Raw genomic sequence first — 16,374 nt, forward strand, 5'->3', positions numbered from 1 at the left:
ACAGCAATGCATTGAGCAGGATTACATTACGTAGCATACCTTCTGCTTCAGTGAGACCAGAAACCCTCTGGCCATAAACATCTGTTTTGTTCCATGTGTAAGTGTAGGCTAGGTCAGGTGTGGCTGGAAACCATTTCTGAAAGAGCCGTCCCTCAATAGCAATCATGAGATGAACCTTGATTAATCCGTTTGGAATAAAGGCATGAGTCATGATAATCCTCAATAATGATTTATACCCAGGAGCACGGCTGCTGAGGTAACTGAGCTTCACAAAGCTGGCTGGGATGGCAATCTCTTCCTGTACAACCTGCCAAAGAACATTAATTTCTTTGAGTTTGCATAGTTTTACACCATGCAACGGTGGAGATTCTATAACAACAATGGAACACAGTGCAGTAATTTGATTCGAGGATACTTATTTTCTGAGATAAGGATTCAAGAATTTGGGTGCAAATTCATTCAAGACCGATGGGATGAACATCTCCTGTTTGCTGGCTGTGAATGTCCCTTGTGAATTTAGTCCAGTCCAGTTTTGAAATGGACGTGTCTTCTCTTTAATTTAGCACTAACTGATCATTTCACCCAGCCAGAAAAACGTTTGGTGTGCTGACTAAAAACAACAAAGTACTCATATAGTTGACATCAAAGTACATGAATGTAGCTGAAAAGGCAGATTTTATCCTGGAAGACACTGGGGCTAATGTTTTCCATTTTGGATTTAAAATATGGTGGCAGGCAACATAGATGGCACCACATCCACCATTGCACATGTTTAGCTATCTTGCATGATTACTTGCTTCTCACTTTATTTCTAAGCAAGTGGGATGTTGGGTGACTGATTTGGAGAACCACATGTGAAAAGGGAGCAGGAAGTTCTTGCCCTTAGCAAGCCATTCCAGGATCTTAGATTCTGATGCTATGTTGAAAGGCCAGCTGGACATCATTTCATTTACTGCAAGTCTCTCAGTATGTGCTGGCCGCCCTCAACACTGAAGAAAGGTCGCCTAAATAGCAGAAGTTCACCCCTCATCTCAATGATCTTTCATTGCAAATATTATTGTATCGAGTCAGGGATAGAAGGGAAGTCCACTTCCAGAGCAATGGCAGCAGGAGGCCATTCCATCAAACCTGTATGACTGGGCTGAAATAGCAGTGTGAGTCAATGCCAAAAACCCTACAAATGTACATAGCTATCATGGCACAAGAAATCAAATTCTGCACTCTGCAAGAGCACGTGGCATTATCTTCTCTCTGTTAGCTCATGCTCACATGGGCATCTAACTCTGTCATGCAAAGGCAACTCACAAAGGGTCAAAGCCTGCAAGCCTCCATGATGTGCACTCAAAGGCTCAGACCCTCCTCTTGCTGTCAAACTGCTAATCCTTCCTGGGCATTACATTTCTTACTCACTTACTGGAGATAGCACACCGCATGGCAATGTTATACACACTTAAGAAGTCTTCCTGCATCCATTGCCATCAAACTCAATCATTCTCTTTAATGCATTGCAGAGAAAACTGGTCCATTACCATATGGAGAGTACCAAGACTGGCAGAGGAGTGTCAGACATAAAGATCCTCAAAGATACTTTAAGGAGCACAATGTTGTGCTGATTGGGATTGTTTCAGGGTTGACAGGGAAACAGGAATGGTCCAGGAACCCAGTGAGCTACATAGCAATCTGCTCTGGCAAGGTGATTACCCCCACAGCACAGAGACAGTCACATCCATTGATAACAAGCTAGACTCAGCTTGGGAACACAAGAGAGTGAGCACATCACTGGTACATGTTCAGAGCTAATGAAGGAAGAAATACCCATGGTCTCTGATACTTATGGGGAGATTTGGTACCTCCTCAGCCCTGTGCAGAAGATGTGCCTCTGTACTTGACCATAAGTGACAAGCTAAACCTGCAGAGGAAGGCAGAGGGACACTAGCAGGTGTACCAGCTGCCCTCACTGGACTGGAGAGAACTACTGCGGTGTCACCGGGTCCTTTGCTGCCTCCATGAACAGGGTAGCAGCCACCTTGAAGACCTAGGTGCCTTGACTCCAATATCAATGAAAATGTTCATAGTTTCCTGATAGATGAGTCAATTTCCAGGCACCCATTTTGCTGATTGAGAGAGGTACCAAACTGTAACAATTGAAAAGCAGCACATTCTTTCAAGAGTGGAAGAGGTTGCTGAATCTGTGCTCAGACTTGTGCTCTAGCTGCAGCTGCTCAGGATCCATGGCCAGGCAAGAGGTGGATGAAGCACCTCAACTTTACTTCTTGTGTCCCTTCTTCTTAAGGATGGTTCCTCTCAGCTTCTTCTCAGAATGCTCCAGAGGTGCCCTGCCTCTATACCACCCCTCATAGCCTCCAGCATCTGAGGCCTCGTAGGGTGAGCCTACATCTGTGCAAGAGTCTCTCAACTGGTTGAGGACCTCTTGGTTTAGAGTATGCCTGTCAAAGTCTTCAAAAATCACAAGAGTGAACCAATTTGCAAGTCAAATCCATTCCAGCAATAGATGTTGGGCCTGCACCCAGACAAAGTGGGAGGGAGGGCAAGAAACAAACCTTCTAAATGTACAGCAGTAGTATTCATTGTATAAAATCTGCAATTTATAACAGATATTTTCTTACACCACTCTAACTTCTGTTGTGGTTTATTAAATTGATGGGAGCCAAGAAGATTATTGAAAGAGGTGGTGCATCTTCCATTCTTCAAAGGATGTGCTGTTTTTCAGTTGCTACAGGTTGGTATGTCGCTCATAATCAGCAAAGTGGGTGACTGGAAATTGACTCATCCATCAGGGAACCATATACCTCTTTGCTGGGATTGGAGTCAAGACAGTACAGATTACTCTCTGAGGTCCCAGAGTATAAACATTTTGCCCTGAAATAGCTGACTAGCCCATTTTTGAGTTGGATCATTATTTGCTTGCCAAGATAGCCTAGCTCGATCGTTCCTGAATTTGGTGCATCTTTCAAATAGGGTCACTCTGCCACTCAATGCAGTATTATCTGTTGACATGAATTCAAATTATATGATGAAGGTAAAGAACTATCTTGCTTTCGTATGAAAGCAATGATTTCTTATTTTGCATGGCTCAAAATTCTACATTAATATGCAAATTAAAAATATTACTTGCATTTGCTATCAGGAAGTGTTTGGAGGCTGTGCAGCCATGGGTAGACTGAGCTCCAGCACCCATATTTTACTGATATATTCTTTGATAATTTTCCTCATTTTTCAAACTTGACCACTCCAACCCAATAAAAATTGTAATGTTGAAACATGACACACTGTCCCCATAAACAAAAATATTCAACAGCATGTTATTAATCTAACACATTAAGATTCTGAAAATAGCTGCTCCTACTTGTAATTCTGGGATGGCTGGTCCTCTGCCTGGACAAGATCCTGTAAAGGTAGTCAGGGGTGAAGGAAGAACAATTGGATTAAGAGTAGCAAAGCTACTGAGGTCACAGACAGGTGGCTTAGATTCTACTCTCTTCATGATGACTTTATCTACAACAACAAATCTGTTCCACGGTAACCAGAGTGTACGATTTTCAGTGATGAAAGGAGCACGCTCAAAGGCAAGCGTGACAGAGATTCCTCCAACCGCTACAAGATCAAAGCTGGCAACAAAAAGAAAAATAATTCAAAATAAGTAAGGCTTAAGAAGAAATCAAATGTAAAATTGCGTCAGACTTTGATATGAATATGATCTAAGTAATGCAGTTGTCATATATTTCACGAGAATTGACTATTGAAGTTGAAACTAGCTTTAAACACAGAGGAAGTTTGTCTTTGATTGTACCATTTACTCTTTGTGGAATATCATTTCACATCAGTTTCATTTTTTTTTGTAGTTAGTTCTATATGAATATTATAAACTATATGGAAAATTTATTCCACTATCCTTTTTTACTTTGCATTTTAGCATTTGTTTAATGAAGATATTTTTCTATTCTGAGTGATCCTTTGCTTCACTATGAGGAATTTTGCAATTTTTTAATAAACAAATAACTTTAGCAGTACAAAAACAGGTCTTTAGAATTTACATTGACGGGATTTTTCACACAATAGAAATAATTCAATTGAACAGATTCATGCAATACATTGTAAACAACACAATATTTTCTGACTAATTCTATGCAGAATTGTATGATGTTTCATATTCTTTGCGAGACTATCCGCTGCCTGCAAGACCAGTGTTTGCTGCCCATTCATAACTGCCCTTGAGGAGGTAGTGGTCAGTCACCTTTGTGAGCCACTACAGTCTATCTATTGTGAGTGCAAACACAGAGCAATTAAGAAAAGACAAAGCATGAATGGTGATAAAGTTCTAAGGACAGTGTGTTACTTGGAGGGGAAATTGCAGATGGTGGTGTTCACATGTATCTGTGTGTCCATGTAGGCGGTAGAGGTCTCACATTTAGAAGGTGCCTCGAAAGAAACCTGAATTATTACAATGCATCCCTTGAAAATTGAATGCACTGGTTTGACTGTGTGTCAGTAGTGGAAGGAGTGAATGTTTAAAATCGTGAAAAGGTTGCCAAGCGAGTTCACTGCTTTGTCCAGGATGCTATTAAGTTTTTTGAGTGTTGTTGGAGCTAGATTCCTCCAGGCAAGTATAGAATATTTTGTCACACCTTGTTGATTGTGAATAGGCTTCAGGAATTCAGGACATGAATTATTCACCTCAGAATTCCCAGCATCTGACTTGCTGCTATTACTTCAGCATTTATGTGCCTTATTCAGTTCAGTATCTAGTTAATGTTAAATCCTAGGATGTTTACAATGAGGGATTAAGCCATGATAAATACCATTGAGTATCTAGGAGAGATGGTTAGATTGCCTCGTGAATGAGATGGTCATTGTGTGACATAATGTTACTTGCATCTTATCAGTTCATACCTGAATGCTGTAAATGATGCAAATTAATCAGTAGCTGAGCAGTCAAATGGTATTGAATAATGTGCAGTCATCAGTGAATATCTAATCTTTGACCTTATGATGGAGGGAAGTTATCGATGAAACAGCTGAAGTTGGATGTGCCTAAGATGCGAGCGTGAGGGACCCCTGCAATGTTTGTCTCGGTCTGAGATGACTGACATCCGGCAACCACTACCAATTTGCTTTGTGTTACAAATACATCTAACTAATGGAGAAATTTCCCACTGACTTCAATTTTGTGAGTATAAGGATTATACACATTTTATTTGGAAATACACACTGGATAATAATGAATTATTCGTTGTTTTCATTTACAACTCAAAAGGAAAAGTGAAACTTTTTTTGTTGGAAGCTAGGTTTTGGTATTTTTGTACTGGCACAAGATGTCTTTTGGAAACAAAACAGTAACTGCCTAGCAATGGGGTTTGAATTGGTTTAAAGTAGTAGTTTGACACTTCACTGAAAGGTGAGAAAGCAGTTGAAGCTATGGCGAGCAAAGTCCCTCTCTCTTTTTAGTTGAGAAAATAAAAAGCCTCAAAACTTCACAGAAAAGAAAGAAAGCTTCTAATTCAAATCAAGATCTAAGTTGATAATAAATTGAACTGACCAGCTACCAAATTGAGGATGATCACAGCCAGTAACAACATGATATCATTGTCAAGCACAGAAACAAACTGTGATAAAAACCACCTCAATCCATCCTTTCAGTTTGGTCTTTGGTCCGCAGACTTTGTGTCTTTTTGACTTAAATTTTCCACCTAAAATATTCCAAAGAGAACTGTTTGTCTTGTCCATCTGTCTATCCTATGTGCAAATGTGTGCTTGGATTTAAAGGGTGTATAGTCTTTTACAATACCAATTAATAATCTTCTAACATATGACAAGAACAGGTAAGTTTGTCATAAGAAGTAAGTTTTGAGTTTTCTTGTTCATTGATAAAACCTGGTGTGAGTTTCTTTTTATTTTCAATTATGATCACAGTCAGGCAAAATAACCATCCTGGTGATTAATTTGATTACATTTCATACACTTGTGATGACTAATGGATTTTAATGTTTTCATTTCCAGTCCACAATTCTCATCATGTTCATTTCATAAGGGCTTCTTGATGTCAGGAGCAATCACCCTTACCCCACCTATTGCATTTATTGTAATAGAGTCAGAAGCTGAATGGTCCTGGCAGAACCCAAACTAAGCATTGGTGAGCAGGTTATTACTGTATAAGTTTTTTGTTTGACAACACTTTTCATAAAACCTTCAATTACTTTGCTGATGATTGACAGTAACCTGATAGGTGAGCAACTGGCAGATTGGTTTTGGCCTGTTTTTATTTATGGACAGTTCAACAATTTTCCACATTCACACAGGTGTCTTAGTGGTAGCGAGAACGGATTTAACTCCAACTTTATAAGGAGGTACCTCCTTCACTCAATTGAGATTGGGAACATTAAGGTGACAGGATTACAAAGATCATTAAACAGTCAGCTGATCCTTCTTCAGAAGTTTATGGCCCTCCTACCAATTTACATGTAAATTAAAGATTCAATCATTCTATTGCCAGTGTGAAACCTAAAACATCATTACAACTCATGAACGCTGAAACAGGAAAAGATTTTGACTGTTGTCATCTTATAATATCACATTAAACTTTTAGTGGCACACTTCAATTGAACATGAACACAATAAAAAATATTTTATTCATTATTCAAAATCACAAGAGTTAAATTGTCAGAACCTATATGAGAACTCAATGTATTATTAGGTGTCATATTCTCCAATTTAGATAACAGATGTTTGAAGTTGGCTCCTGATCAAATTTTGAGTCATTAGTTTTAGACTATTAGTTATAACACCATTTTTTCTTGCCCCATTTGGATCTAATTTACCACACAATAATTCCATTAACTAAATGAGATGGGTTGAAGATTCAATTCTTTAAATATATGAAATCCAACAGTGAAAAGGCATTATAAATTAAAGCCAGATAATTAACTCATATTTTATTAAAGATTTTCATCTTTCTATTTCCCTTTTATTAATATCATACTGCAGGATGTTGATCTTAGGTAAGGAAGCCAACAGAAATCAATAATTTTATTTGCCTTGAGTCCAATGATTGCACCACATATGCAAAAACAAAATACTACAGTATGCAAGGAATCCAAATTAAAAACAAAGAAGGTCAGGAAGATGACAGGGTCATTCTCTTGAAAAGTTAATACTATCTATATCTCCAAAGGCTCTCTGTGACCTGTTAATTGTAAGCAGCATTTTGGTGTTTATTGCATTATCAATCATTGTTCCAGATTTACTGTTAAAAATTCAGTTATGTATCCCATTAATCAATAAGCCTTCTATCTCAGCCTCATTTTTCATGTCTCATTGATGAACATCCTGCCTTCTTATTTGTTCAATTATCAAGCACATTTGACTCAGGATGCATCTGGTGACAAGTGGGTCTGAGATAACAGAGAAAAACGTTCTTCTGCACCTGCCATCCTGGCGGCTGATTGTGTATCCATAATCTACATGGTGCAAAAAGCTGATGTTCACACCAACTAGCGGGGTCTCATCCACTGCAACCACCTGTCCTCGAATGACACACACGCGGCTGGAATCAGACAACATGCAGATAAATAGATTAAAAAGATGATCAATAATTGCAATTAATTTATGCAATAAGCCAGCAAAGAAAACTGACATAGCTTCACATCAACTCTATTTATACTAAATCCTGTCTGGATCACAAACTGAACAAAGACAAACAAATGGTTCATTTCAATGCCAAACTTCATTGAGTCTAATCCATAACGTTTATCTTATTTATCTCAACCAGTTAAATGAGATTAGATTGGTTGTATTTTGCTCTATTACAGGCTTTTAATTTAGCAGGAGCAACTTGCTAATGGTATGACAATGTTCTTTTAAACAGTCAACCTAAACTGAAGCAGCAGAAACAGCAATGAGGGTAAAAATTGTATAGGGATCTTTTGTAACTAAAGTGTGTAAATCTTTTATAAATACTGATAGTACAATTACATAAAAATAATCCATTATGAATTGTTACTTCTTATATTGTTGCAGACTCAAAAATGCTGCCACTTGTAACTGGAAGAGTCTTCTCGAGTTATTCATTTAGACAAATATTCAAAGAGCTATTTCTTAGGTAAGACTTTTGTGTGAAATGTGATTCTCAGCAAAGTGAAGAGGTTTATCGTGAAGAATGGATCAATTCTATTTGAGGGTGCGCATCAGCCGAGAGGGTGGTCAAAAATGCATAATCTGCAGGCAGGCAATGCAGGTAGTCAATCTATGTCATATTTTGTAAATTAAACTTTGGAAATACAACTTAAGATTGGGGTACAGGCAGGCTCTGACCTCATACCTTTAATGCATTGTCTGAGCTGAGATGTCACATTTTGTTATAAAAATCTTAAGTTATTTTGAGAAGGTGACTTAAAAGAAGTTCTGAGATTTACATTTCATAAACTGAAACCTGCAACTCATTCTAAAAGACGAAAGCCTTAACAATCCAGGTCTGTTCAATATATCACTCTATGACATTGTAGCCTTTTGTTATAAATTCTGTGTCTTATGATTTTATACTCAACAACCACCTGATGAAGGAGCAGTGCTCCAAAAGCTAGTGCTTCCAAATAAACCTGTTTGACTATAACCTGGTGTTGTGTGACTTTTAACTTTAAATATCCTGAGTATACCTGACTCTACTACCAATGCTGGCAGTGCATTCTGTGCTCACCACCCTCTGATGTCTCCCCTTAAGCTTTCTCCAATCACCTTAAAAGTATGCCCACTTGTGATAACCACTTCTGCCCTGGGAAAAAGTCTCTAGCTATCCACCCCATCTCTGCCTCTCATCATTTTGTGGACCTCTATCAAGTCTCTTCTCATCCTTCTTCACTCCAATGAGAAAAGCCCCAGCTTCCACAACCTTTCTTCATAAGACATGCCCTCCAGTCCAGGCAGCATTCTGGTAAATCTCATTTGCACCTCCTCAAAAGCTTCCACATCCTTCCTATGATGAGGCAACCAGAGCTGAACACAATATTGCAAGTGTGGTTTAACCAGGGCTTTAAACATCTGCAGCATAACCTCACAGCTGTTAAAATTTAAATCCCCTGCTAATGAATGCCAACACACTATATGCCTTCTTGACAACCCTATCAACTTGGGTGATAACTTTGAGGGATCTATGGACATGGACTCCAAGATCCCTCTATTCCTCCACATTGCCAAGAATCTTGCCTTTAACCCTGTAATCTGCATTCAAATTCGACCTTCCAAAATAAGTCACTTGACACTTTTCCAGGTTGAATATCATCTATTACTTCTCTACCCAGCTCTGCATTTTGTCAATGTCCTGCTGCAACACACAACAGCCCCCCACACTGTCCACAACTTCACCAACAAACTTAAACCAACCCTTAAACTCCCTCATCTAATCACAAAGAGCAGAGGCCGCAGAACAGATCCCTGCGGAACACTGTAGGCCACCGAGCCCCAGGCTGAATACATTCCATCTACCACCACCCTCTGTTTACTATGGGCCAGCCAATTTTGTATCTAGGCAGCCAAATCTCCCTGTATCCCATGTATGCTCACTTTCTGAATGAGCCTAACATGGGGACCCTTAACAAATGCCTTGCTAAAATCCATATACACCATATCCACTGCTCTACCTTTATCAATCTGTTTTGTCTCATCCTCAAATAATTCAGTAAGGTTTGTGAGGCAAGATCTGCCCCTCACAAAGTCATGCTGACTATCTCTAATTAAATATGCTTTTCCAAATAATCATCAATTCTGTCTTTCAGAATCCTCTCCAATTATTTGCCACTACCAACATAAGACTAACTGGTCTATAAAGCCCAGTGTTATTCCTATTACCTTTCTTAAACAAGGGAATAACATTTTCCACCCTCCAATCATCTGGTTCTACTCCAGTGGTCACTGAGGACACAAAGACCATCGCCAAAGGTGCAGGAATCTCTTCTGTTGCTTCCCATAGTAACCTTGGGTATATCCTGTCTGGCTCAGGGAACTTATCTATCCTCCTGTTTTTCAAAATTTCCACCACATTCTCCTTCTTAGCATCAACCTGTTCAAGCATATCAACCTGTCCTCACAAATGACAAGGTGCCTCTCACTACTGAATACTGAAGCAAAGTATTTATTAAGGACTTCTACTACCTCCTCCAACTCCAGGCACAAGTTTCTTGCCCGATCCCTGATCAGCCCTACCCTCACTCTGGCCATTCTCTTATTCCTCACCTAATTGTAGAAGGCTTGGGATTTTCCTTAATCTGAACCGCCAAGGCTTTTTCATGCCGCCTTCTAGCTTTCCGAAGTCGATTCTTCAATTCCTTCCTGGCTTCCTTGTAACCGTCTCGAGCCCTGTCTGATCCTTGCTTCCTCACCCTTAAGTAAGCGTCCTTCTTCCTCTTGATTATTCTATTAGATGTCCCACATCTCTTGTCATCCAAGGCTCCTTAACCCTACTATTCCTTCCTTGCCTCAATGGGACAGTCTGATCTAGCTCTTGCAGCAAGTGCTCCCCTAACAACCTCCACTTTTCTTTTGTCCATTTCCCTGAGAATATCTGTTCCCAATTTATGCTCCACAGTTCCTGCCTAATAGCATTGTAATTCCTCCTCTCCCAATTTAATACTTTCCCATACCCCATCTGCTCTTATCCCTCTCCATGACTATTGTAAAGGCCAGGGAGTTGGGATCACTATTTCCAAAATGTTTTCCCACCAAGAGATCTGACACCTGACCTATTTCGTTGCCAAGCATCAAATCCAATATGGCCTCCTGTCTAGTCGGCCTATCTATATATTGAGTCAGGAATCCTTCCTGGACACACCTGACAAATTCTGCTCGATTCAAACTATTTACATTAAGGAGGTTCCAATCACTATTAGGGAAGCTGAAGTCACCCATGACAAAACCCTGGTACTTCTGTACCTTTCCAAAATCTGCCTCCCAATCTGCTCCTCCATGTATCTGTTACTACTGGGGGGGGTTCTGTACAAAACTCCCAATAAAGTGACTGCTCCTTTCCTGCTTCTGACTCCTACCCATACTGCCTCTGTGAACAAACTACTCTCTATGACCTCCCTTTCTGCAGCTGTGATACTATCCCTGATTAGCAATGTCACTCCCCCACTTCTTTTACCACCCTCCTTCTTCCTTTTGAAACATCTAAACCCCGGCACATCCAACAACCATTCCTGCCCCAGTGATATTCAACACACGTGTTGGCGACAACATGATAGCTCCAAATACTGATCCATGTTTCAAGTTCATCACGCTTATTCCTTATCAAATGTTATTGAAAATTTGTGTGCAATTGGTAATGAAGTACTCAAAATGCACAGACGATGGTCAGAGAGTTTGGAAAATAACAGACAAGACTTTTGTTTCTTATCTGTTCTCATCCCATAACCAATTTATTCAACAGAGTCTGCACACTTTCATCTTTCACAATCCACAAATTCCATCAGCTTTGTCATCCCAGAACAAATGTTACTAAAACCTTTCTCTGAGTCAGAAGGGTCTGCGTTCAAAACTAACTTACAAGTTTGAGAACTGAAATTCCTTGGCTTCATGAAATTGGGTTTTGTAATCTGTGAAGAAGAAGGCATTATAGTTCAAGTGAAAATATCAGGAACCTGTGCCAGGATGTGTCCCTCTTTGATACAGTTCTATTGGAAGGAACCTAGCCCACACTTGGGATGAGAAGCAGGTTTCGGGTCATTCTCTCTCTTGCTGTGTGGCTGCCAATTTGCAAATCTTTTTGCTGTTTGCTATTTTGTGCCTCTTGCTATTTTGCCAGTGGCACAACAGCCACATAACAGACTCATTTTTTGGAGATTTCTAGCTCAATGGAGATGCCTTTCATGAAATTGAATGGGGTGATCACTGGATCCAGGAGATTCATCCAATAAAGAGAGGGCTGACTGAAAGAAAGGATGTATTTGTGGCCGAGTCAATCCAACATGGGTGTTGAATGTCAAGGGGAGATTGTTAGATCCCTTCTTGTTGGAGATGGTCATTGCCTGACACTCGTGTGGCACAAATATTATTGTTAGCAATCAGCAGAATATTGTCAAACCTTTTCAGGAATTTGGCAAGGATTGCATAAAGAGGTGCTTCAGAAATGATACTGAACATAGTGCAATCATCAGTGAACATCCTCACTTCTGACCTTATAATGGTGGGAATGTCATTGCAGAAACAACAGTTGTGCCAAGATATTACTCAGAAGAACACTTGCTGTGATATCATGGGCCTAAAATGATTGGCTTACAACAACCATAAACATCTTCCTTTATGAGAGGTATAATTCCAACTGGTGGAGAATTTTCCCTCGATTCCTACTAACTTCAGTTTAATGATTACTTCTTTACTCCACCATTGCTAAGTATGATATTAACATATTAACATAATTCCTGGAATTCAGCTCTTTTATCTCCAGTTGGACCAAAGCTGTAATGTGGTTCAGAACCACATGAGGACAGAACTCAAACTGAGTGAATAAGTATTGTTACTTGTAGTTGCAGTTTGACAGCACTGATGATACTGTTCCATTACTCTGCTGTTGATCCAGAGGAGACAGGCAATAACTGATCAAATTACATTTGTTCTCCTTTTTGTAGATGCAACATGGAGGAGCCCCTCACTGGCATAGTGATTAACCCTCAACTGAGCACATCTAGACTGATAGATGATTCAGCTAAGTCTGAGGAAGGGTTTCCTGAACTCAAAATGTTAATTCTGTTTCTCTCAGACACTGCCAGACCCATTAAGGTTCTCTTGCAATTTTGTTTTTGGTTTTTGTTTTTGTTTTTGATTTTATCTAATTGCAACATGCATGGAAACACCATAGCAATAAGAACAGCTCAGAGTTTGGGAATCCTGACTCTGCACAGTGTTTCCACTATCTACAAGACACAAATCAGCAGTGTAATGGAATAATCTTCATTTTCCTGGATGAGTGTCTATCAAATAAGAAAAACAAAGTCAATACCATCCACCTGGGGATGAAAGGCTAATCTTATGAAGAGTGGTTGTGGATTCTGAGTCTGTATTCATAGAGTCATAGAGATGTACAGAATGGAGACAGACCCTTCGGTCCAACTCATCCATGCTGACCAGATAGCCCAACCTAATCTAGTCCCATTTGCCAGCACTTGGCCCATATCCCTCTAAACCCTTCCTATTCATATACCCATCCAGATGCCTTTTAAATAATGCACTTGGACCAGCCTCCACCACTTCCTCTGGCACAAACGCACCACCATCTGCATGAAAACGTTGCCCCTTAGGTCCCTTTTACATCTTTCCCCTCTCACCCTAAATGTACGCCCACTAGTTCAGGACTCCCCCACCCCAGAGAAAATACTTTGTCTATTTATCCTATGAGGTCACCCTTCAGCCTTCGATCCTCCAGGGAAAACAGCCTGTTCAGCCTCTCCCTATAGCTTAAATTCTCTAACTGTAGCAACATTCTTGTAAATCTTTTCTGAACCCTTTCAAGTTTCATAACATCCTTCCAATAGGAAGGAGACCAGAATTGCTCACAATATTCCAAAAGTGGCCTAACCAATGTCCTGTACAGCTGCAGCATGGCCTCCCAACTCCCATACTCAATGCTCTGACCAATAAAGGAAAGCATACCAAATGCCTTCTTAAATATCCTATCCACCTTCGACTCCACTTTCAAGGAGCTATGAATATACACTCAAAGGTCTCTTTGTTCAGCAAGACCCCTTAGGACCTTACCATTAAGTGTATAAGTCCTGCTAAGATTTGTTTTCCTAAAATGCAGCACCTCGCACTTATCTAAATTAAACTATATCTGCTACTCCTCAGCCTAATGGCCCATCTGATAAAGATCCTGTTGTAATCTGAGGTAACTATAATCTGAGGTAACTACACCTCCAATTTTGGTGTCATCTGCAAACTTACTAACTATACCTCCTATGTTCATATCCAAACCATTTACATAAATAATAGAAAGTAGTGGACCCAGGACTGATCCTTGTGGCACTCCACTGGTCACAGGCCTCTCGTCTGGAAAACAACTCTTCACCACCATTCTCTGTCTTCTACCTTCCAGCCAGTTCTGTATCCAAATGGCTTGATCTCCCTGTATTCCATGAGATCAAACTTGTTAACCAGTCTCCCCTGGGGAACCTTGTCGAACGTCTTACTCAATTTGATGGAGTTTAGAAGGATGGTGGGGTGGAGATGGCAGAGGGGTGTGGGGGTGGTGGTGGAATCTCACTGAAACATACAGAATACTGAAAGGCATGGATAGAATTGACATAGACAAGATGTTTCCACTTGGAGGAAGAGACCAGGACATGGGGCACAGCCTCCAAGGGAAGTGAGATGAGAAAGAATTTCTTCAGCCAAAGGTGGTGAATCTGTGGAACTCTTGCTACAGAAGGCTGTGCAGTGCATGAAAGAGAGAGATAGATAGAATCTTAATTAGGAAGGGCTTCAAAGGTTATGGGGAAAAGCAGGAGAATGGGGTTGAGAAACATATCAGCCAAGATTGAATAGTAAAGAAGACTCAATGGTCTGAATGGACTGATTCGGTTCCTATATCTTATGGTCTCATGGTATAAGATGAAACAGTCTGCTGGATTAATGTCCCATTCACCACCTTCCAACATCGACTCACTCCACATCAGCATACAATGGCAACAAATGCATAGCTGTAATTCACAAAGACTCCTCAACCTTAACCTCCAAACCTGCAACCTCAATCAGCTGGAAGGACGATGGCAGTAGATGTCTGGGAACCCTCCAAGTCACACACCATCTGACATGGAACTGTGTCGTTGTTGTTTCACTATTTTTGAATCAAATTCCATCATCCTTCTCAACAGCACAGAGTTTTTTTTATTCGTTCATGGGGGTGAGGGTGTCATTGGCAAGGCCAGCATTTATTGTCTATCCCTAATTGCCCAAAAAGCAATTAAGAATCAACCCCATTTCTGTGGGTTTGGAGTCAGACCAGGTAAGGATGGCAGTTTCCTTCCCTAAACAACATCAGTGAAACAGGAGGATTTTTCTGACAATAGGCATTGGATTCATGGTCATCATTACACTCGTAATTCCAGATTTTTTAAAAATCAAAAATCATTAGACCCTTAATTCTAGACTTTCTATTGAATTCAAATTCCACCATCTGCCATGGCAGGATTTGAACCAAGATTCCAAGAATATTACATGGATCCTTGGATTAACAGTCACATGATTATACCACTAGGCTACCACCTCCTTTCAATAACAAATAGGCTGTAGACTTTCAAAGTTCACACTATCTTTTCAGGGGCAATGGGACTCCAAATATCAGTCTCCTTTGTGTCACGATGTCTCACAAAGTAATCAAAAGAATATTTTTAAATAATTGTGTAATTTTTAAATAATTCAATGTAATATTTGAAAGGGAGAGTATAAAACAGTAAATATGATCCTTGATTTGGGTAGGCTTGACTTCACTGGGAAGAGACAAGGACTGCCCTTGACAAAATGTCAAAATCTTTGAAAAGGGTTAAAATGACATGTGGTCAGGTTGGATTTGATATAAAGAGAACTCAATGTGATATAGCAATGGTTTCTATCCCTAATATGCATGAAATCTATTGCCAGAAAAAGCATCTATGAACAACTAAATGGATTATCCATCTTACCTGCACATCCTTGGACACTAAGGGAAATTTAGCATGGCCAATCCACCTAATCTTTGGACTGTTGGAGGAAACCGGAGTACCTGAGGAAAACCCATGCAGATCTGGGAAGAATGTGCAGACTCCACATAGACATGTAGAGAAACTATTTCAACCAGAAGGCAAGTCTAAATTAAGAAACACTTCTATAAACAGGGGAAATAGAAGTCTAGCGTCTGCTTCTGTAAATAGCTACTGATCCTGGATCAATCAATATTTTTAAATTTGAGATTGACTTTTTTTGATTAATGAAAGCTGTAAGTGATTTGGAGCAAAGGTAAAGGCACATGAAGTTAGGTTGCAGATAAACAATGATCTGATTGAAAGTTGGAACTTATGCTGCCAAATATATTATTCCTGTTCTTATGGCTCTATTTTTCCTTTGATATTTTAAAACGAGGCCTTGTTTATCCCCTCAAATGGTCATGACTGATCCCATAGCAATTATTTCTCCCAGTTTCCTGGTCTACGTGGTCTCCACATTTGTCCCTCAACCCCAAAAATGTGAAGCATGTACCTGATTATTTAATTCATTGCTGTTTGTAGGGCCTTGTGAAATTTGAGGTGTGGATTTCTGTTCATGACTAAGTGTTATCTTTTAAAATACTTACTTGGTTGTGAAGCACTTTGTGATGTTCTGAGGTTGTGAAAGGTCCAT

The 16,374-nt window shown here is 39.8% G+C and overlaps 1 protein-coding gene across 8 annotated transcripts in view; it reads right to left on the bottom strand.

The window, feature by feature from the left end:
* The window catches only part of tenm1 (teneurin transmembrane protein 1), a 2,430,772-nt gene that overhangs the window by 130,424 nt on the left and 2,283,974 nt on the right, over window positions 1-16,374 (bottom strand). For all 8 annotated transcript variants that reach the window (XM_087991975.1, XM_087991977.1, XM_087991976.1 and 5 more), the window contains 3 exons: window positions 7,442-7,561; window positions 3,368-3,629; window positions 40-307 (listed from right to left, as the gene is read on the bottom strand). In XM_087991975.1, the coding sequence (XP_087848101.1) occupies window positions 40-307; window positions 3,368-3,629; window positions 7,442-7,561 (650 nt within the window). The remainder of the gene's footprint in view (window positions 1-39; window positions 308-3,367; window positions 3,630-7,441; window positions 7,562-16,374) is intronic.

This window comes from Chiloscyllium plagiosum, unplaced genomic scaffold, assembly GCF_037043375.1.
Source record: "Chiloscyllium plagiosum isolate Xiang-an unplaced genomic scaffold, Cpla_swu_hap1 HiC_scaffold_11, whole genome shotgun sequence".
In the NCBI taxonomy this organism is placed as follows: Eukaryota; Metazoa; Chordata; class Chondrichthyes; order Orectolobiformes; family Hemiscylliidae; genus Chiloscyllium; species Chiloscyllium plagiosum.